This window comes from Mustelus asterias, chromosome 19 (genome assembly GCF_964213995.1).
Source record: "Mustelus asterias chromosome 19, sMusAst1.hap1.1, whole genome shotgun sequence".
Taxonomy (NCBI): Eukaryota; Metazoa; Chordata; class Chondrichthyes; order Carcharhiniformes; family Triakidae; genus Mustelus; species Mustelus asterias.
The window spans coordinates 64,635,838-64,654,413 of NC_135819.1; the positions used below are offsets into that span (position 1 = coordinate 64,635,838).

The 18,576-nt window shown below is 46.2% G+C and overlaps 1 protein-coding gene across 1 annotated transcript in view; it reads left to right on the forward strand.

Annotated features, from left to right (window-relative positions):
• The window catches only part of rbm28 (RNA binding motif protein 28), a 38,691-nt gene extending 29,611 nt beyond the window's left edge, over positions 1-9,080 (forward strand). The window contains exons 16-19 of the mRNA XM_078235735.1: positions 405-479; positions 3,306-3,526; positions 6,858-6,975; positions 7,581-9,080. Coding sequence (XP_078091861.1) covers positions 405-479; positions 3,306-3,526; positions 6,858-6,975; positions 7,581-7,712 — 546 coding nt within the window. The 3' untranslated portion in view covers positions 7,713-9,080. The remainder of the gene's footprint in view (positions 1-404; positions 480-3,305; positions 3,527-6,857; positions 6,976-7,580) is intronic.
• The last annotated feature ends 9,496 nt before the right edge of the window (positions 9,081-18,576 follow it).

An 18,576-nucleotide genomic window follows, 5' to 3' on the forward strand; every position in this document is an offset into this window, starting at 1 on the left:
ATGTAAAATTGTGCCCACTTGAGAGAGAGGTACTGTACTGCCTCAGTAACCAAAGTAGGCACTTTTAGGAGAGACAGGTTAAGGAACGTAAGAGGGAAAAGTAATCTAAATGAAATAGAATTCTATTTTTCTCGCTTTTCTTGCGCCAGTTTTCTGCCTGCCCAGTGCCAGCAACACAAAGCATCCTAAACACAGCGAAACCAGGATCCGTTGTGACGATAATACCTTTAGCGTTGGTGGGATTGGACTGCTTAATGATCAACAGCACCAGGTCTCACTTTATTGCGGCTGGAGTCACCTCAGTGGCCCATTGCAGAGACTGATTCAAGGTGTGCGGCATTTATGTTGTATCTGCACGAGATATCTAATCTCGTTCTTTTGTACTTTTTTCCCTCTTGTCACAGCGGCCAATCGTGGAATTCTCACTGGAAGACCGGAGAAAGCTGAAAATCAAAGAAATGAGAGCGCAGCGCAATCGGGTAAGGGAATTTCTCCTGGGGCTTGGTGGGAAGTTCCAACACAAAGGGCTCATTAGTCTCGGGGGTGAGTTCGCAGGGCGTGGGATGATATTGTGGCTATTCAGTTTGAAGACTAATGGTCAATTAATTAGACGTGGGGGAGGGTGGGGCCACCTCGAATTCTTCAGTGCTGTTTAGCTAATCATTGAAACTTAGGACGCAGAAGGCGGTCGCTTGGCCCATCATACTTCTGCTGGCTTTTTAGAAGAGCTATCCAGTTAATCTCTCTCACTCTCCGTTTTTTCCCAGCTGCTCTGCAAATCTTCCTTTTTAACGGGGTATCCCATTTCATTCCCATTTGAAAGTTACTATTGAATCTGCTTCTAACTCTTTCAAAGCATCAAGGCTCCTGCAGCTGATTCGGTGGGACAAATGGCCAGTTAATCTGTTTTGAGTTATGAAGCGGTTTGGTATATACTGAGAATGTGATGCGGTGTTATGTAAATGCAGCCTTCATTTCCCTGCAATTTTTTCTTACCCACCACATATGAACACACAGATTAGGAGCAGGCGTAGGCCATTCAGCCCCTCGAGCCTGCTCCGCCATTCAATAAGATCATGGCTGATCTGATTGTAACTTCAACCCCACATCCTTGCCTACCCCCAATAACCTTTCACCCCCTTGTTCATTAGGAATCTATCCAGCTCTGCCTTAAAAATATCCAAAGACTCTGCTTCCACTGCCTTTTGAGGAAGAGCATTCCAGATACCACCCTCAGAGAGAAAACATTTCTGCTCATCTTAAATGAACGACCAATTATTTTTAAACGGTGACCCCCCCCTAGTCCTGGATTCTCTGACAAGAGGAAACATCCTTTCCACATCCATCCTGTCAATACCCCTCAGGATCTTATAGGTTTCAGTCAAGTCATCTCTTACTCTTCTAAGCTCCGGTGGATGCATGTCCAGCCTGTCTAACCTTTCCTCAAAAGGCAATCTGCCCATTCCAGATATTAATCTGGTAAACTTTCTGTGAACTGCTTCTAATACATTTGCATCTCTTTCCTTAAGAACATAAGAAATAGGAGCAGGAGTAGGCCATCTAGCCCCGCGGGCCAGCTCCACCATTCAACAAGATCATGGCTGATCTGAAGCGAATCAGTTCCACTTACCCGCCTGCTCCCCATATCCCTTAATTCCCTTATCGATCAGAAATCTATCTACCCGTGATTTAAACATATTCAACGAGGAAGCCCCCACCACTTCAATGGGCAGAGAATTCCAGAGATTCACTACCCTCTGAGAGAAGAAGTTCCCCCTCAACTCTGTTCTGAACCGGCCCCCCACTTATTTTGAGGCTGTGCCCTCTAGTTCTGGTTTCCCTTCTAAGTGGAAAGAATCTCTCCACCTCTACCCTATCCAGCCCCTTCATTATCTTATATGTCTCTATAAGATCACCCCTCATCCTTCTAAACTCCAACGAGTACAGACCCAACCTGTTCAATCTCTCCTCATAAGCTACACCCCATATCTCCGGTATCAACCTGGTGAACCTTCTCTGCACTCCTCCAAGGCCAATATATCCTTTCGCAAATAAGGGGACCAAAACTGCACACAGTACTCCAGTTGCGGCCTCACCAGTGCCTTGTACAGTTGCAGCAAGACCTCCCTGCTTTTATATTCTATCCCCCTCGCGATAAAGGCCAACATTCCATTCGCCGCCTTGATCACCTGCTGCACCTGCAGACTGAGTTTTTGCGATTTGTGCACAAGGACCCCCAGGTCCCTCACAATACTCCAGATGTGATCTCACCAATACCCTGTACAACTGAAGCATAACCTCCCTACTTTTGTAATTAATTCCCCTCACAATCAATGATAACATTCTATTAGCTTTCCGAATTACTCGCTGTACCAGTATGCTAGTCTTTTGTGATTCATACACTAGGACACCCAGATCCCTCTGCATCCTCTCACCACTTAGACAATAAACTTTTTTATTCTTCCTGCCAAAATAGACAGTTACACCGTTGCCCACATTATACTCCATTTGCCAGATCTTTGCTTACTCATTAAACCTATCCATGTCCCCTTGTTGCCTCCTTAGGTCCGCTTCACAATTTACTTTGAAATACAAGCATCATCTTGTATGCATGGATGCAATCTTATGTGCCGTTCACGCCACACTCCCGCTGCAGCGAGGTTGGAGAATTCAGCGGCCAGCCAAATCTCCGTTCACTGCAGCGGGATGGGAAAACCCAGCCGGTGTGAATGCTGGTAAGGGTGGCACTGTGGTGCCTCACAGTGCCAAGAATCGGGGTTCAATTCTGGCCTCAGGTCACTTTCTGTGTGGAGTTTGCATGTTCTCCTCATGTCTGCGTGGGTTTCCTCCAGGTGCTCCGGTTTACCCCCTCAGTCCAAAGACATGCGGGTTTGGCTGATTGGCTATGTTAAATTGTCCCCTAGTGTCAAGGGGATTAGGAGGGTAAATATGTGGGGTTATGGGGATAGGGCCTGGGTGGGATTGTTGGCGGTTCAGGCTCGATGGGCCAAATGGCCTCCTTCTGCACTAGAGATTCTATGATTCAATCATTGGGGTTCTGATGCCATATTGTCCAGTTTGAATAGGGAGTTCCCTTTTGAAATGTAAATGCTGCTATATCCTGTTTGAGCCACTGGAGGGTGCTGCCACACAGCTGTAGTAGCTCAGTGAACAGCAGCTGCGAACCAGTTTAATTCTGAGGATAACTCTAATTCCAGTGGATCTAATCAACTGAAACTTGAATGGTTAAAAGAAATAATTTGGTAGGTCTGTAAATCCTTTTTTGCTGCTTCTTCTGACGGCAGGCACAGCAGCTTAAAGCAGGAGCGATCACGCGGGGACAGACTGGGAAACCCCGTACATGCCCAAGCAACCAACAGCAGACCAATCCCAAACCCACCCCTCAGGACCACAAACCGTGGTCTGGATTTTGTACCAAGCCCGAGGTCGAGATGGTGGAGCTGGCCAACGGCAAGAAACGGAAGAAGGTGCTGCCTCTGCCATCGCACCGAGGCCCCAAAATCCGGTAAGGATTTATCCCGGGGATATCCCGTGGAATCTTATAGCTCGGAAGGCAGTCATTTGCCCTGTTGTCTGCTGAGTCTTTGATCCAAATTTAGTTTCACAACCCTGTAAATTAGTCTTCAAACACGTGTCCAGTTTCCTCCAGAATCCGGCGTCTCATTCTACCACCCCAGCAGGCAAGTACGTCTCCAGATCTTAACCTGTGTGTCGTGGGTGTTCTTACTCTCTAACCAGTTGTGATAATTTGGTCACCTCACCACAGGGAAGGTGTTGCTACCATCCAGAAAGTGAATCACGAAGACAATTCCGGGATTTGAGAGTTTCGGCTTCGAGGAAAGGCTCGGGAAGTTTTCCTTGTTGCGGTTTGATGGTGGGGTGGGCGGGTGTGAAACATGGGTTTGAGGTTGAATTGAATGTTTTCCAGGCCATGAAGGAAGCTGGCAAAGTTGACCTGGGGATGTTGTATTGATTTCATAGGCGGTACACTCTTAAACCAGGAGACTGTGGGTTCAAGCCCCAGTCCACAGATGTGATCACATATTCCAGGCTGACGCTCCCTATGCATTGGCAGAGGTGGGTTGAGGCATTTAATCAAGTTAGCTGTTTAAAAAGATCCCATATTAGTAGTTTAACAGGAAAAGGAAAGTTCTCCGTAAGCATTTGTCCTTCAAGCAACACCACAAAAACGTAGGTTATCTATCTGATTGTCTAATTGCTGTTTGTGGGAACTTGCTGAACCCAAGTTGAGTGTTACAATTCTCCACTGGTCGTGGCTGCATTGGCCCATGTAACACCTGATGTGTAGGAAGGTCGGTATCACAGGTTCAAAGGACACCAGATAAATTTAGCAAGTTGTGTATATGAAGTTGGGGGAGCTTTTTCACCCAAAGGCTAATCACTTTGTGAAGTAGGTTCTCGGAGAGGGACAGTGAAGCAGACAGTGTTAGTGAGGCCGAGGGAGTGTCTAGACGCCTGGGGAAATGAAATTGAATAAGAGTTTTGACCACACCAGGTTAAAGTCCAACAGGTTTATTTGGTAGCATATGCCATTGGTAGCTAATGGCTTTTGCTACCAAATAAACCTGTTGGACTTTAACCTGGTGTTGTTAAAACTCTTACTGTGTTCACCCCAGTCCAACGCCGGCATCTCCACATCATGAAATTGAGCCAATGTCTCACTTACATCACTGAGTAACAGACTTGAACGTCTGGAATAACATCTCTGCACAGTATCCCAATGTGTAACAGACATTTTCAACATCTCACCTGCTGAGATACGCATCTGTGATTGACTATTTCAGTGCACGCCTGGCCAACCTCCTACTTTGCAGCCCCTCTGCGCCTTGCACAAACTCTTACTCCTCCTACACACTATTTCTTTTGCTATAACTTGCATCCAGATCTATTCGCCCATCGCTGTGTGCTTACTGACACTGGCTCCCCGTTAAACAACGGGGGATTGAGGCATGAACTTCTTGTCTTTGTTTTCAAATTCGTCTTGGACCTTGTTTCCCTGCTCCTGACCCTCCAGCTCGCTCCCCTCCCTCTCCCCACCATTATCTTTATAGCCTCCTTTAGTCTTACAACCCTCTGGGATAGCTGAGCTCCTCTGATTCTGGCCTCTTGGGCATCATCCATTTTATTTGCTCTAGCAGGGACAGCCATGCCTTCAGCTGTCCAGACCCTTAGCACCTTTCCCATTGTAGGATTCTCTGCATCTACACTCTTCTTTCTTCCTTTAAAATACTCCTTAAAACCTCTCCCCTCTCAAACTCTTGGTCACATTAAGCGGCTCGTTGTCATATTTTAGTTGCTTGTGCTCCTGTGAGGTTTCTTTAGACTGTTCGCTATGTTAAAGGTGCTATATAAATGCATGTTGTTGTGCGAAGATCAATAATTCCTGGAATATCTCGCCTGTGCTTTGCCTGAATTACTGGTGAGGTTGGTCCCCTCTGGTGGCAGTTGATAGCATTGCAGCCACAGCTTCTGAGGGAATGTGCTCCAGGTATAATTCTTCCCCCTCAATTTGAACAGGATCTTGCTGATGTCCCAGATTTTGGACACCCCTCCTTGAATGGAGTAAATGCTCTCACATGCCCCACATTTCTCTGAATTGGATTGGTGTGCGGCTGTGGGACAACCTGGGTAGGGAATGACTTGAGGAAATCTCACCCTTCACCAAAATTGAGCTGCACGTTGTGCTTTTCTGTTGGAGGATGTGGGGTGAAGCCAGAGAAAGGGATCTCTGTGGCCTTGATAGAATCTTTTTCAGCTGAAGTTGAGGTGGAGTCAATCGGTAAAACGGGTGAGGGTGGACTCTCTGGTCCCTGGTCAGTGCCAAGATAGTTACCCTCAGCTGGGATAGCCCTCAACTCCTACTGTTCCCCACTCGGGTGCTCCCACAGCGCCAAGGGGATCTCTAGGGATCTGTGGACAATTTGGTGCTGCTCTCCCAGAGCAGTGCAAGTTGCTGATGTTCATCGTTTTGGCAGTATGGGAGGATTCTGATACAGGGCAGGAGCTCTGAGGGGTAGAGAAAGCTTTCAATAAACAGCATCATTAACCCACTCAGGGAGGCAGTGGTATTGTCACTGGATCAGTAATCCAAAGACCCAGGGCAAGATCTGGGGACCTGGGTTCAAATCCCATCGGGGGCAGCTGGTGAAATATGAATTCAGTAAAAATCTGGAATTAAAACCATTTGTCATGAAAACCCGTCCTGTTCACTCATGTCCTTCAGGGAAGGAAATCTGCCGTCCTTACCTGGTCTGGCCTACATGTGACTCCAAACCCACCGCAATGTGGTTGACTCTCAAGTGCCCTCGGGGATGGGTGGGCGTGGGGGATGGGTGGGCGTGGGGGATGGGTGGGCGTGGGGGATGGGTGGGCATTGGGGATGGGTGGGGGATGGGTGGGCGTGGGGGATGGGTGGGCGTGGGGGATGGGTGGGCGTGGGGGATGGTTGGGCGTGGGGGATGGGTGGGGGATGGGTGGGCGTGGGGGATGGGTGGGCGTGGGGGATGGGTGGGGGATGGGTGGGCGTGGGGGATGGGTGGGCGTGGGGGATGGGTGGGCGTGGGGGATGGGTGGGCGTGGGGGGTGGGTGGGCGTGGGGGGTGGGTGGGCGTGGGGGGTGGGTGGGCGTGGGGGGTGGGTGGGCGTGGGGGGTGGGTGGGCGTGGGGTATGGGTGGGCGTGGGTGGGCGTTAATGCTGACCCAGCCGGCGACGCTCATGTCCCGTAAAAATTAATTTAAAGAATCCTGTCCAGCATCATTAACCCACAGCACTCATTGGTATTAACCTAAAATGTCTGAATCGTTTCTTGTTCCAGAAAGCGGGATAAAGGGAAGCAGCCGCAAACACAGCCCAAGAAGGTGAAGCGGCAGCCAAGCCGGGCAGAGAGAGTGAAGAATGCCATCACGGTGAAGCAGGCACTTCCCAAGAAAAAGGTGAGGGACCATAAGGGATTGGGGAGGGGTGCAGGGAATGGAGGTTGTGTGTGCTGGGGGAAGAGCCCAGGGTTGGTTGATGGCCTGTGTTGTATAAGGTGATCTTTGATGTCGTGCTGTGTACGGCTCTCAGTGCCTCTGGGCAAAGGAAGGGGATTTAAATCAGCTGGAGTTCTCTGCTCTCCACGTGGAACCATTCTCCATTTGAGGATGTTGGGTACTTCCACAATCTGGCTTGTCTATTACAACCTCCGCTATCAAATGTCCTACAGCACTCGCTCTCTCTGCGCTCATCAGCAAAGGAGGCAGGTATTGGTGAGGGTTCCGGGTTGGGGAGCCTCCCTGGGTCGTGCTGCCATATCTTGGCCTGAGTGCAGGCTTTCAGTCGATGTGGGGGAGAGGCACTCGGAGGGTAGAGGAATACGTTTTCGGTGAGAATGGGGAATGGTCTCTGGCTGGGTTCCTCACTCTACCCCAGGGGTGCTGAGGCCTATTATAGGCTTGACCAGGAGGTTAACTTTCTTGTTTACAAAATATTTCTAAGGACCTTCAAATATTTTCAACCCTTTATAAATAAAATAAAAATTCTCCTTTCAAACCCTAAGGGCCCAAAGGCTGACAAACGGAACAAGGAAGAGAAGAGGTTTAACTCCCTGGTCGAACAGTACAAGAAGAAACTTCTGGGCACAGCTCCTGCCTCCTGCCCCATGAAGAAAAGCAAATGGTTTCAGGATTAGAGTGGGGGCGAGCGGCCTGGGGGCCCCACCTCGGACTGACAGCAGAACCAACATGAGCCCCGTTTTAAACTAACCGCGGGCCCAATCTCGGCCTCACCTCGGACTGACTGCGGAACCAACCTGGGCACCGGCTCAGACCAACCGTGGGCCGGACTTGGACTCTGCCTTGGCCTGACCGTGGATCCAACCTGGGCCCCACCTCGGACTGACAGGAGGACCAGCTTGGACCATGGCTTGAATTGCAGGTCCTGCACAAGAGATCTTTCATTGCCCCAACATTAGGAGCCCTGTGTTAGTGGAATTCTGCAGAGGTCAGGAGGTGGTCTGCAACATTGTGCTTGACGTCCTCACAGTTCACAGAGAGGGTTCAGCTCAGTGCGAGGGGAGCTGTCACTGCTTGAGGGGGTTTTTACTGAAGAATACAGCCCAACCTGGAGGTTTGAGGGGTGGGGGGGGGGGATAGATGGAAGTAGAGTGCATGTATTTGTTGCTGGTATTTCTGCTGTCTGCTCTTGCATCCTTGACCCCCTGTCCCGTCCACTGTCGAGTCAGAAGTTGCTGGGGGTTGAGGTTCGGTGTTCGAGCTCTGTAAACCCTTCAACGCCGTAACAAATAGCTGCCTTCAACGTTGTTTGTTTTGAAGTGAACACAATGTGGGGAGGGGATAGTTTTAAATGCACAGCCACAGCCCCCTTCCAGTAACGATCTGTCATTTCTGGCTCCCCAGCGTTTGTTATTGTTCCCTACAGCTGTTCAGATGCAGATTGAGGAATCCCGGAACCCAATATGAAATTTAAATCCATGTTCCCCTTCACTCCTGTAAGGCCCAATTTGTGAATGCTGGTGCTCTGATTTAACTTCCCCTCCTAACAGTAACAGGGCTATGAGAGGAGCAAAGTGAGATGGGACGGAGAGGAGGAAGAGAAGGAGGTAAAGAAGTTAATTTCATTGTGAAAGAGTCCGTGGAATTGCAGTTAACTTCCATTCAAACAGAGGTGAACGTTCTTGAACCCAACCAACTGGTGACCTGTACCTGTCTGTGTGAGGGTGGATTTGTAAAGAGTGAATGCCTTTCTCGCAAAAGCGTCATTACCAGGCTGTGTCTAGGGCAGCATTTGCACTATCCTTTAGTGCTGGCTTGCACCTCGCACCACCCCTGGAGTGAATCTGTCAGGCACCAGCCTAACGCAGGATGAAGTGGTGAGACTCCCTGGAGTTAGATCAGATCCCAACTCCAGAGCTACTTTGCACCAGCTCAGTTGTGTGTGAATCTGAGAGTGCGTTACAGCTACACTAAGTTGCAGTGTGAGTCTGGTTTAAATGTACAGTTTCATTCTTTCTACAATACAAATTATTAGTACATTTCTACATTTTGATTGGTCTGTCGTTGCTTCATTCTAGAGATAAGATTTGTCACAACAGTGAGAAGGGGTTGCTATCAGAATATAAGAAGATTTTCCTTTCTCTGCACCAAGCTCAATGCACTCTTTACCCCGCTGTCTTTCTGGAAGTGGCTGTGCACCAATTATACCAGTCTCCCTCTGCTTGTCCAGTGTCCTTTCTTCTTCCATATGTTGATTTTCTCTCTCTCTCTTTCCCTCTCCCGTTGACTGTTACGTTTTTCTCTTTGACATATCCCTTCTGGTTTTCCCATCTCATTTTTCTGAGAGCTGACCTTTGGAAACACTCAGTGTAATAGATAAATTCTCAAACCATGTCCCAGTCTGTAAAATGAACAAGTCCTTGTTATTGTAAAGCTTGACGCTGGCTATGACTCCTTGGGTTATGGCAGAAAGTGCCTTTATTTATTTTTCTTGCTTCCCTGGTGCTGAGTGGCTCAAATTGTCACTGTGTAATGATGTTACTCAGATTTTTCCCCTTCCCTCACTAGACTTCCGAATAAATAAACAGTTTAAAGTGGAATAGGCCTGATCTTAAACCGCTTAGTCACAGGCACACATTCGGATTGTGCTGATGTGACTCTTGACAGTTTATACCCAACACGTCGAACCCTTTAAGGTTCGTTAAAGTAGACAAGTCCCCAGGGCCTGATGGGATATACCCCAGAATACTGAGAGAAGCAAGGGAGGAAATTGCTGGGGCCTTGAGAGAAATCTTTGTATTTTCACTAGCTACAGAGGAGGTCCCAGAGGATTGGAGAATAGCCAATGTTGTTCCTTTGTTTCAGAAGGGTAGCAAGAATAATTACAGGCCGGTGAGCCTTACATCAGTGGTAGGGAAATTATTGGAGAGGATTCTTCGAGACAGGATTTATTCCCACTTGGAAATAAGTGGACGCATTAGCGAGAGGCAACATGGTTTTGTGAAGGGGAGGTCGTGTCTCACTAACTTGATTGAGTTTTGAGAGGAAGTGATGAAGATGATTGATGAGGGTAGGGCAGTGGATGTTGTCTACATGGACTTCAGTAAGGCCTTTGACAAGGTCCCTCATGGCAGATTGGTGCAGAAGGTGAAGTCGCGTGGAGGCTTTGGAGAGGGTTTAGAAAAGATTTACCATGATGTTGCCTGGTTTGGAGGGCATAAGCTATGAGGAGAGGTTGGAAAAACTTGGTTTGTTCTCCTGGAATGACGGAGGTTGAGGGGCGACCTGATAGAAGTCTACAAGATTTTGAGAGGCATGGACAGAGTGGATAGTCAGAACTTTTTCCCAGGGTGGAAGAGTCAATTACTAGGGGGCACAGGTTTAAGGTGTGAGGGGCAAGGTTTAAAGGAGATGTATGAGGCAAGTTTTTTACACAGAGGGTGGTGGGTGTCTGGAACTCACTGCTGGGGAAGGTAGCGGAAACAGATACAATAGTGACTTTTAGTGACTTAGTGTCTTAACAAATATATGAATAGGATGGGAATGGAGGGATCTGGTCCCTGGAAGGGTCGGGGGTTTTAGTTAAGTCGGGCAGGCTTGGAGGGCCAAAGGGCCTGTTCCTGTGCTGTAACTTTCTTTGTTCTTTGTGAGAACAAAGCACAGATGGGGAAACATCCTATCTACGCCAATAACTGCACATACTGTGTACAATGTGTGTTCTTGTGTATTCCATCCTATTCATGGCACGCGCTGTATATAATCTTCCCCCTTGTGCACCCTATCCCTTTAATCTGTACACACTGAGTAATCTGCTCTAACCTGGATTCTTACTCTATCCTGTTTCACATCAGGGAATATTCTGCAAGTATTCCCCCATCTCGAGGTAACTGCAGGTTACTGATACCACCCACATAATTCACCAGTTCCCTGCCTCACGGCAGTCATCCTGTTCCCTAACTGACCCAACAGATGATGCAGGTAGATCCACGATGCCATATTTTAAGAGTTGTCCCAGCGGCCTGGCCAACATTCCCCTCTGAAGCACCACTACAGGAAACAACTGGGTGGTCATTCACTTTGTGATGTTTGCTGCAGTGAAATAGCTGGTGCTTTATCTCCATCGAACCTTCAAAATAAACATATCCACTTGAAGCACTTGGAAACATTTCTGATTCCGGATAAGGTTCGTCCCTCGGTCTGTCCTTCCCAAACCTTACAGGATACTTATTCAACTCCAGCTAAGTGCTCCCAGGCTCTTAAAATGCAGCAGTTAATGGATCATGTAAGAACTATTTAACCTGAATGAGGGCATGAATCTGTAATTGAAAAAGTTCAAGCAGGATCGTAAGATTTCCTCTGGCATGGCAGGTTAGTTACCAGAACAGACTCCAAGCCAATAAATTAAAGGTGCGCCAAAAACATTGGCTAAATATCTGCTTTGGATTCCCTGAGTAGGAAATTGGATCAGCATAAATGATCTTGGATAGGTGTCAGCCTCACTTCTGAGTCAGAAGGTTATGGGTTTAAGTCCCACTTCCGAAACTTGAACATAAAATCTAAATTGATGCTTAACATGCAGTACCGAAGGGGTGCGGCACTGCCAAACGTGCAGTCTTTTGGGTGAGACGCTAAAACTGAAGTCTGGTCTATCCACTAGGGTGAATGTCAAAGAACCCATGGCACTATTATGAAGAAGAGTAGGGAGGTTTCCCTGGTCTTTTGGTCAGATGTTATTTATTTGTTCATGGGATGTGGGCATTGCTGACAAGGCCGCAATTTATTGTTCATCCATTATTCACTTTTGCGAAGATGGGGTGAGTTGCCTTCCTGAAATTTGCAGTCCATTGTGGTCGGTGCAGACTCGATGGGCCTAATTCAGCCCATTGAGTCTGCATCGTAGTGGGATTGTGATCCCACCCAGTCCCTATCCCCATAACTCCATGCATTTACCCTGCTGGTCCCCCTGACACTAAGGGGCAATTTAGCATCGCAAATCTAACCCACATATCTTTGGACTGTGGGAGGAAACCGAAGCACCCGGAGGAAACCCACGCAGACACGGGGAAAACGCGCAAACTCCACACAGACGGTGACCAAGCCGGGAATCGAACCCAGGTCTCTGGAGCTGTGAGGTAGCAGTGCTAACCACTGTGCCACCGTGCCGCCCACAAATTCTATGATCCGGTGTAGTTACAATTAGTGTTGTTACGTCGCAGGATTTTGACCCAGCAGCAATGGAGGAACAGCGATATTGTTCAAGTCAGGATTGTGTATGATTTGGAGGGGAACTTGCAGGTGATGGTGTTCCATTGTGTCTGCTGCCCTCCTAGGTGGTAGAGGTTACAGGTTTTGAAGGTGCTGTTGAAGAAAGTCTTGGCGAGTTGCTACAAGGCATCTTGTTAGGTGGTGCACATTGCAGCAAGACTATGTAGGTTGTGGAGGGACTGAATATTTAAGGTGTGGATTGGGTGCCAGCCAAGCAGCTTGCTTTGTTCTGGATTATGTCATGCTTCTTAGATGTTGAAGTTGCACTCAATCAAGAAAATACAAAGTTTTCCACCATACTCCAAATTTTGCTTTGAGTTGTGTGGAAAGGTCAGAAGATGCATTACTAGTCCCAGAATTTCAAACCTCTGACTAACTCTTGTGGCCACAGTATTTATGTGGCTGGTCCAGTTAGGTTTCTGATCAGAGCGGACTCCAGGGTATTGAGGTTGGGCGAATCCACAGTGGTAATGCTGTTGAATGTCAAGGGGAAATTAGAGACCTTCTCTCTTGTTTGAGATGGTCATTGCCTGCTATTGTGAGTGTAAATATCACTTGCCACTCATGCCTGAATGTGAGGTAGGTTGTCTTAATGCGAGCACATTAAATCTAATGTGCTATGAATGGAGCTGAACACAGCAACCATCAGCGGACATCCCCATTTCTGATCTTATGATTGAGGAAAGGTCAATGGTGAAGCACCTGAAGTGGATTGGGCCTAGGACATTACCCTGAGGAACTCCTGCATCAATGTCTTGGTGCTGAGATGATTGGGCTCCAACAAATATCTTCCTTTGTGCTTGGTATGATTCCAGTGGAGAGTTTCCTACCCATTCCCACTCCTTTCAATTTTTCTCCAATTCCTTAACACTGCACTCAGATGCTGTCTTGTCAAGGGCAGTCACTTTCATGTCTATTTTGCCCTTCTTTGGACCAATGTGGTCATGATGTCTGGAACTGAGTGGGTCTGGTGGACCTGCCTTAAATCATTGCCTTGAAAAAAAGGACCTGATTTGGTCATGAAATTGGTGGCCTCATTTCCCGGATTTAGTTATCAGCTGTAACGTGCTTTGGGATATCACTATAATGTGCTGCATGAAAGCACCACAATTCTGGATTTGCCTTTAGAGGAAGAAGGAGCATTGGACTTTTGTTCATGAGTGTGCACTGGGCTGGGCTGTAGAGTCAGAGGTTTACAGCATGGAAACAGGCCTTCGGCCCAACTTGTCCATGCCGCCCAGTTTTTACCACTAAGCTAATCCCAATTGCCCACATTTGGCCCATATCCCTCTATACCCATCTTACCCATGAAACTGTCTAAATGCTTTTTAAGAGACAAAATTGTACCTGCCTCTACTACTACCTCTGGTAGCTTGATCCAGGCACTCACCACCCTCTGAATGACGATGTGATTGTGTGGGTTGGATGGTGGAATTGATGAGTAGAATGGTTGTGTTGCACCATGCTTCTTGAGACACCAGGACAACATTTGCCTAGGCCTGACCCAGGTTAAGGAGAATAGTACTGAGAGTTTGCGTGTAAAAATAATACAGGTAATTAAAGTAAGATGTGGAAAGTTGCCTCAATTCCCTACGGGGCAGTGAGTTGGAGCCACTCCCTCTGCAGCTGGATCTTGTGGTGCACCCCATTCATTAACCGCAGGAAGAGACACCTCCTTTCGCTTTTATTCATACATTCCAAATACATTAGATAAATGATGTGGCCTTTTAAATCTTACCTACACCACTGTGGGCTCCCACACAGCCACTAAGTTTTAATTAATTGCAATAACATTTGTTTTGTTATTAAATCATAACTCAAATGGAACCACACCCTGTGAAATGAGTGTTCCCACTGAATGTGTTCTTCTAAAGTTTCTTCAAAATTTGAGGACCCAGCCTATTTGTTGTCACTTTTTGGCCTGAATTTTGAGACACTCATTCTCGCTGCCCTGTGACTATGCTAACGTCAACACCACTTTGAAAGGCAGCCAGCAAATGATGACCAAAACATTGAGGGAGAAAATAACATGAGTAAACAAGCAAGAAATATAAAAACACATTGTAAGCGCTTCTACAGTATGTATGGAGGGAGATGATGGTGTATTGGTTTTGTCACTGGACTAGTAACCCAGAGACCCAGGGTAATGCTCCGAGGACTCGATTCAGTAAAAAAAATTGGAATTAAAAGTCTAGTGATGACCATTGTCATAAAACTTATCTGAAGGAAATTTGTCATCCTTGCCTTGTCTGCCCTACATGTGGCTCCAGATCCACAGTAATGTGGTTGACTCATAAATGCCCTCTGGCCCAGCCAGCAATGCCTACATCCCATGAATCTTTTTTCAGTGTAGAAAGGGTGAGTTGCAAAAATAAGTGTGGATCCATTAGAGGCTGAGAAAGGATAAGTTATAATCCGGAATAATGGTTGATATTTTGTGCCAGTCTTCACAATATAAGACACAAAACGGAACAAAAATAATGGGAAAACAAGAAATCTAATGACAAAGAAAGTTATAGTAATCGATCATTAATAAAAGTGATGGAGGAATTAATTGGACTAAAAATGGACAAGTCCTCTGGAATTGAAGGGATTTTCGTTCTAGGGTTCTGGAATAAGGTGATTGCAGAGATAGTGGATGCACTGATTGTGATCTTTCCAAATTCCCTAGATTCTAGACTGGTCCCGGTGGATTGAAATGCAGCAAATGTATCACTGCTACCTAGGAAAAGTGTGTTCTAAAGTTTATTTATTAGTCACAAGTAGGCTTGCGTTCACACTGTAATGAAATTACTGTGAAAATCCCCTAGTTGCCACAGTCCGGCGCCTGTTTGGACACACTGAGGGAGAATTTAGCATGGCCAATGCATCTAATCTGCACATCTTTGGATTGTGTGAGGAAATCAGAGCACCCGGAGGAAACCCATGCAGACACGGGGAGAATGAGCAAACTCCACACAAACAGGGACCCAAACCAGGAATTGAACCCAGGTCCCTGGCACTGTGAGGCAGCAGTGCCAACCACTGTGCCACCATGCCGTGAGAGGACAGAAAATGGAACTACAGGCCAGTTAGCCTACATCAATAGAGAATAAAATGCTGCAATTAATTTGTTCAAGAAGTGGTAACAGGGCACTTAGATTAAATAAAGTCAATGTGGTTTTTAATTAGGGAAATTGGGTATCACAAATTTGTGCTTTTGTTTTGTTTTGAGGATACAACTAGCCAGGTGGATAAAGGAGAAACAGTACATCGTGGTATATTTGAATTTTCAGAAGAGATTTTTTAAGCTCTTGTATTTTCAGTCGACAGTGTGATTATTTAGCACTGATGGGAACTAGGAGACATAACAGTGTGGAAGCGGGTGTCTGTATAAAAAAAAATTAAAACAAATTTAATGGTGAATTAGATTGGGATTTGACCTGAATTGAGTGAAGACAACAGAAACCCAGACTAAATTTTTTGAAAAATTTGAAACCAAAGTCAAATGATCAGATCTGTGGATATGAATTTCAAGACCTGAGGCAGGAATTGGGTGAGCCTGTTGACAATTTCTTAACATGGAAAATTGCAGTCAGAAAATGTAAATCTACGAACACAGTCTGCTAGATTTGATTTGATTTATTATTATTGTCGCATGGGACAATAATTGGGTACAGTGGTACTGTTTCTTGCACGCTAAACAGACAAAGCATACCATTCATATGCAACCCTTTGTAGTTTATTGCAGTCTTGGTCAGAGCAGGAGCCATACCAAGCTGTGATACATCCAGAAAGGATGCTTTCAATGATGCATCTGTAAAGGTTGTTGAGAGTCGTAGCAAATTTCCTTAGCCTCCTGAGAAAGTAGTCATTGGTGGGCTTTCTTAACTATAGCGTCAGCATGGAGGGACCAGGATAGGTTGTTAGTGATCTGGAGACCTAGAAACTTGAAGCTCTCGACCATTCTCACCGTTGTGGTCTGTGGGTTAGGAAGTCTAGGATCCAGCTGCAGAGGGAGGAGTCGAGCCCTAGGCACGGAGTTTGGAGATGACTTTTGTAGGGATGATGATGTTGAAGCTCATTTGGGGTTTTATGCACCCTGAAGTACAAAAAGAATCGATTGGAAAGGGAAAGCTCAATAGCGCAGTCTGTAGAAGTGCCGGAACAGATGATGCCACAAGTAGATGGAGATGCTGCCTACCCAAATGGTTGGCTTTCAGTTAAGTAATGAGAAAGGCAGCAGGGCTACTGTAGTGAAACAGCAACAATAGAATTCACAGCAAGCAGAAAAATGTGCAAGAGATGTTAATGATCGTGTGTTCACAGAAGAAAATGTTCCACGTATGGATCAAACTGCTGAGCTTGTGGAAAGGCAAATCATTACAAAAGATGTGCAGAACAAAGAAAATGGTAAACAAGTTATCAGAGACAGAGCAACAGGGCAAATGAGAAGTAAAATAAATCAAAATATCCTGAAAGTTAATACATAACAGGCATAGGAACCATACAACTGCAGGCAATGGCTGGATGCAACAGTTCCCAGACAAACGTAATTCATACAACCATTCAGATCAGGAAGAGGATGAGAAACAAGCCCACAATCGTAAATCTGAAGCAGAGGCTTGATACTGGAGCACACAGTAACATCATCCTACTCAGTCTATACCAGAAACTCTTGCCTGAAAATTTGAAGGAAAGGGGTACCCAAGGAAAGCCGGCAGTGGCTTTCTATGTTCTATGGCCTAGAGGTAGGGATATGATCGGCGCAACTTGTGGGCCGAAGGGCCTGTTTGTGCTGTGGCTTTCTATGTTCTATGAAACTCATTAACATTATGCCACTGGCATGTGGGGGATACTAAGATTTGACAGCCAGGAACAGCCCAAATCAGACAGACACACAAAAGATGTTAACTATGTTTCATGTAAGTGGTCCTACAATCGAGTTGCAACTTATCTTAGTAAGCCATGAGGTAAAGGATTTGGGTACAACGTCTATCACCTAGTGAATGTAAGACCACTGAACCTGAATCAAATTAGATATGTAACCAGCAAAGAACATGAGTTACAGATGCTCTACAGCAAGTGATCGAGGGATAGCCCGATAAGATATAGAAAACAGCCATCAATATGGTAACATTGGTCTATCTGTGATGATGTCTCACTGGAAGATGGTATTCTGCTAGCTGGATCCTGAATCATCATGCTCAAAATGATGCAGAGAGAACTTCTCCAGAAAATACATGAAGGTCACATTGGAATAGAGAAGTGTAAGCTCAGAGCGAGATCAACTTGTGTATTGGATAGGCATCTACAAGGAATATAGGAGCAGGCTCTTCAAGCCTGTTCTGCCATTCGATAAGATCAAGCTGACCAGATTCTGCTTTCAACTACACTTTCTTGTCTGCCGCCTAGAACATTTGATACCCTTGTCTATCAAAAATCCTCCAACTTGGCCTAGAATAAATTCAATGACCCAGCCTCCAATGCCTTCACGGGACGAGAATTCCACAGACTAATGACCCCAGAGTGAAAAACACATCTCGCGCGGGATTTTACAGATATATTGTCCTGAAACCATAAAATCCCACCCAAGATCAATGGACCTTCCCATTGTCTGCCCCTCGCCCGCTCCGATTCCTGTGGCAGGCGGGATGGTAAAATTCCGGCCCTCATGTCTAACTTAAAAGGGATCCTCTTTTTTTTAAACTGTGCCCCCTAGTTCTAGTCTCTTCCACGAGGAAACATGCTCCATGTATCCACACTATAAAGCCCCATCAGGATCGTCTATGTTTCAATAAGATCACCCCTCATTCTTCTAAACTTCAATGGGTACAGGCCCGACCTGTTTAACCTTCCTTCATAAGCCCTTCATTACAGGAATGAATTGAATGAACCTTCTCTGAACTGCATTGACGTTTATATCCTTTTCCAATATAGAAATCAACACTACACAGTACTCCAGGTGTGGTCTCAGCAATGTCCTGTACAGCTTCAGTAAAATTTCCCTGCGTTTATATTCCAATCCCTTTGCAATAAATGCTCATGTTCCATTTGCCTCCCTAATCATTGCCGTATCTGCATACTAACGTTTGTAATTCATGTACCAGGATACTCTAATCCCTCGGTACCATGCATTCTGCAATCACTCTCCATTTAAATAGTATACGGGTTTTCTACTCTTCCTCATTTGTTACTTCCTCAAAGAACTCTGATTAATTAGTTAAGCATGATTTTCTTTCACAAAACCATGTTGACTCTGGCTGATCCCATTATGATTTTCTAGGTATCCTACTG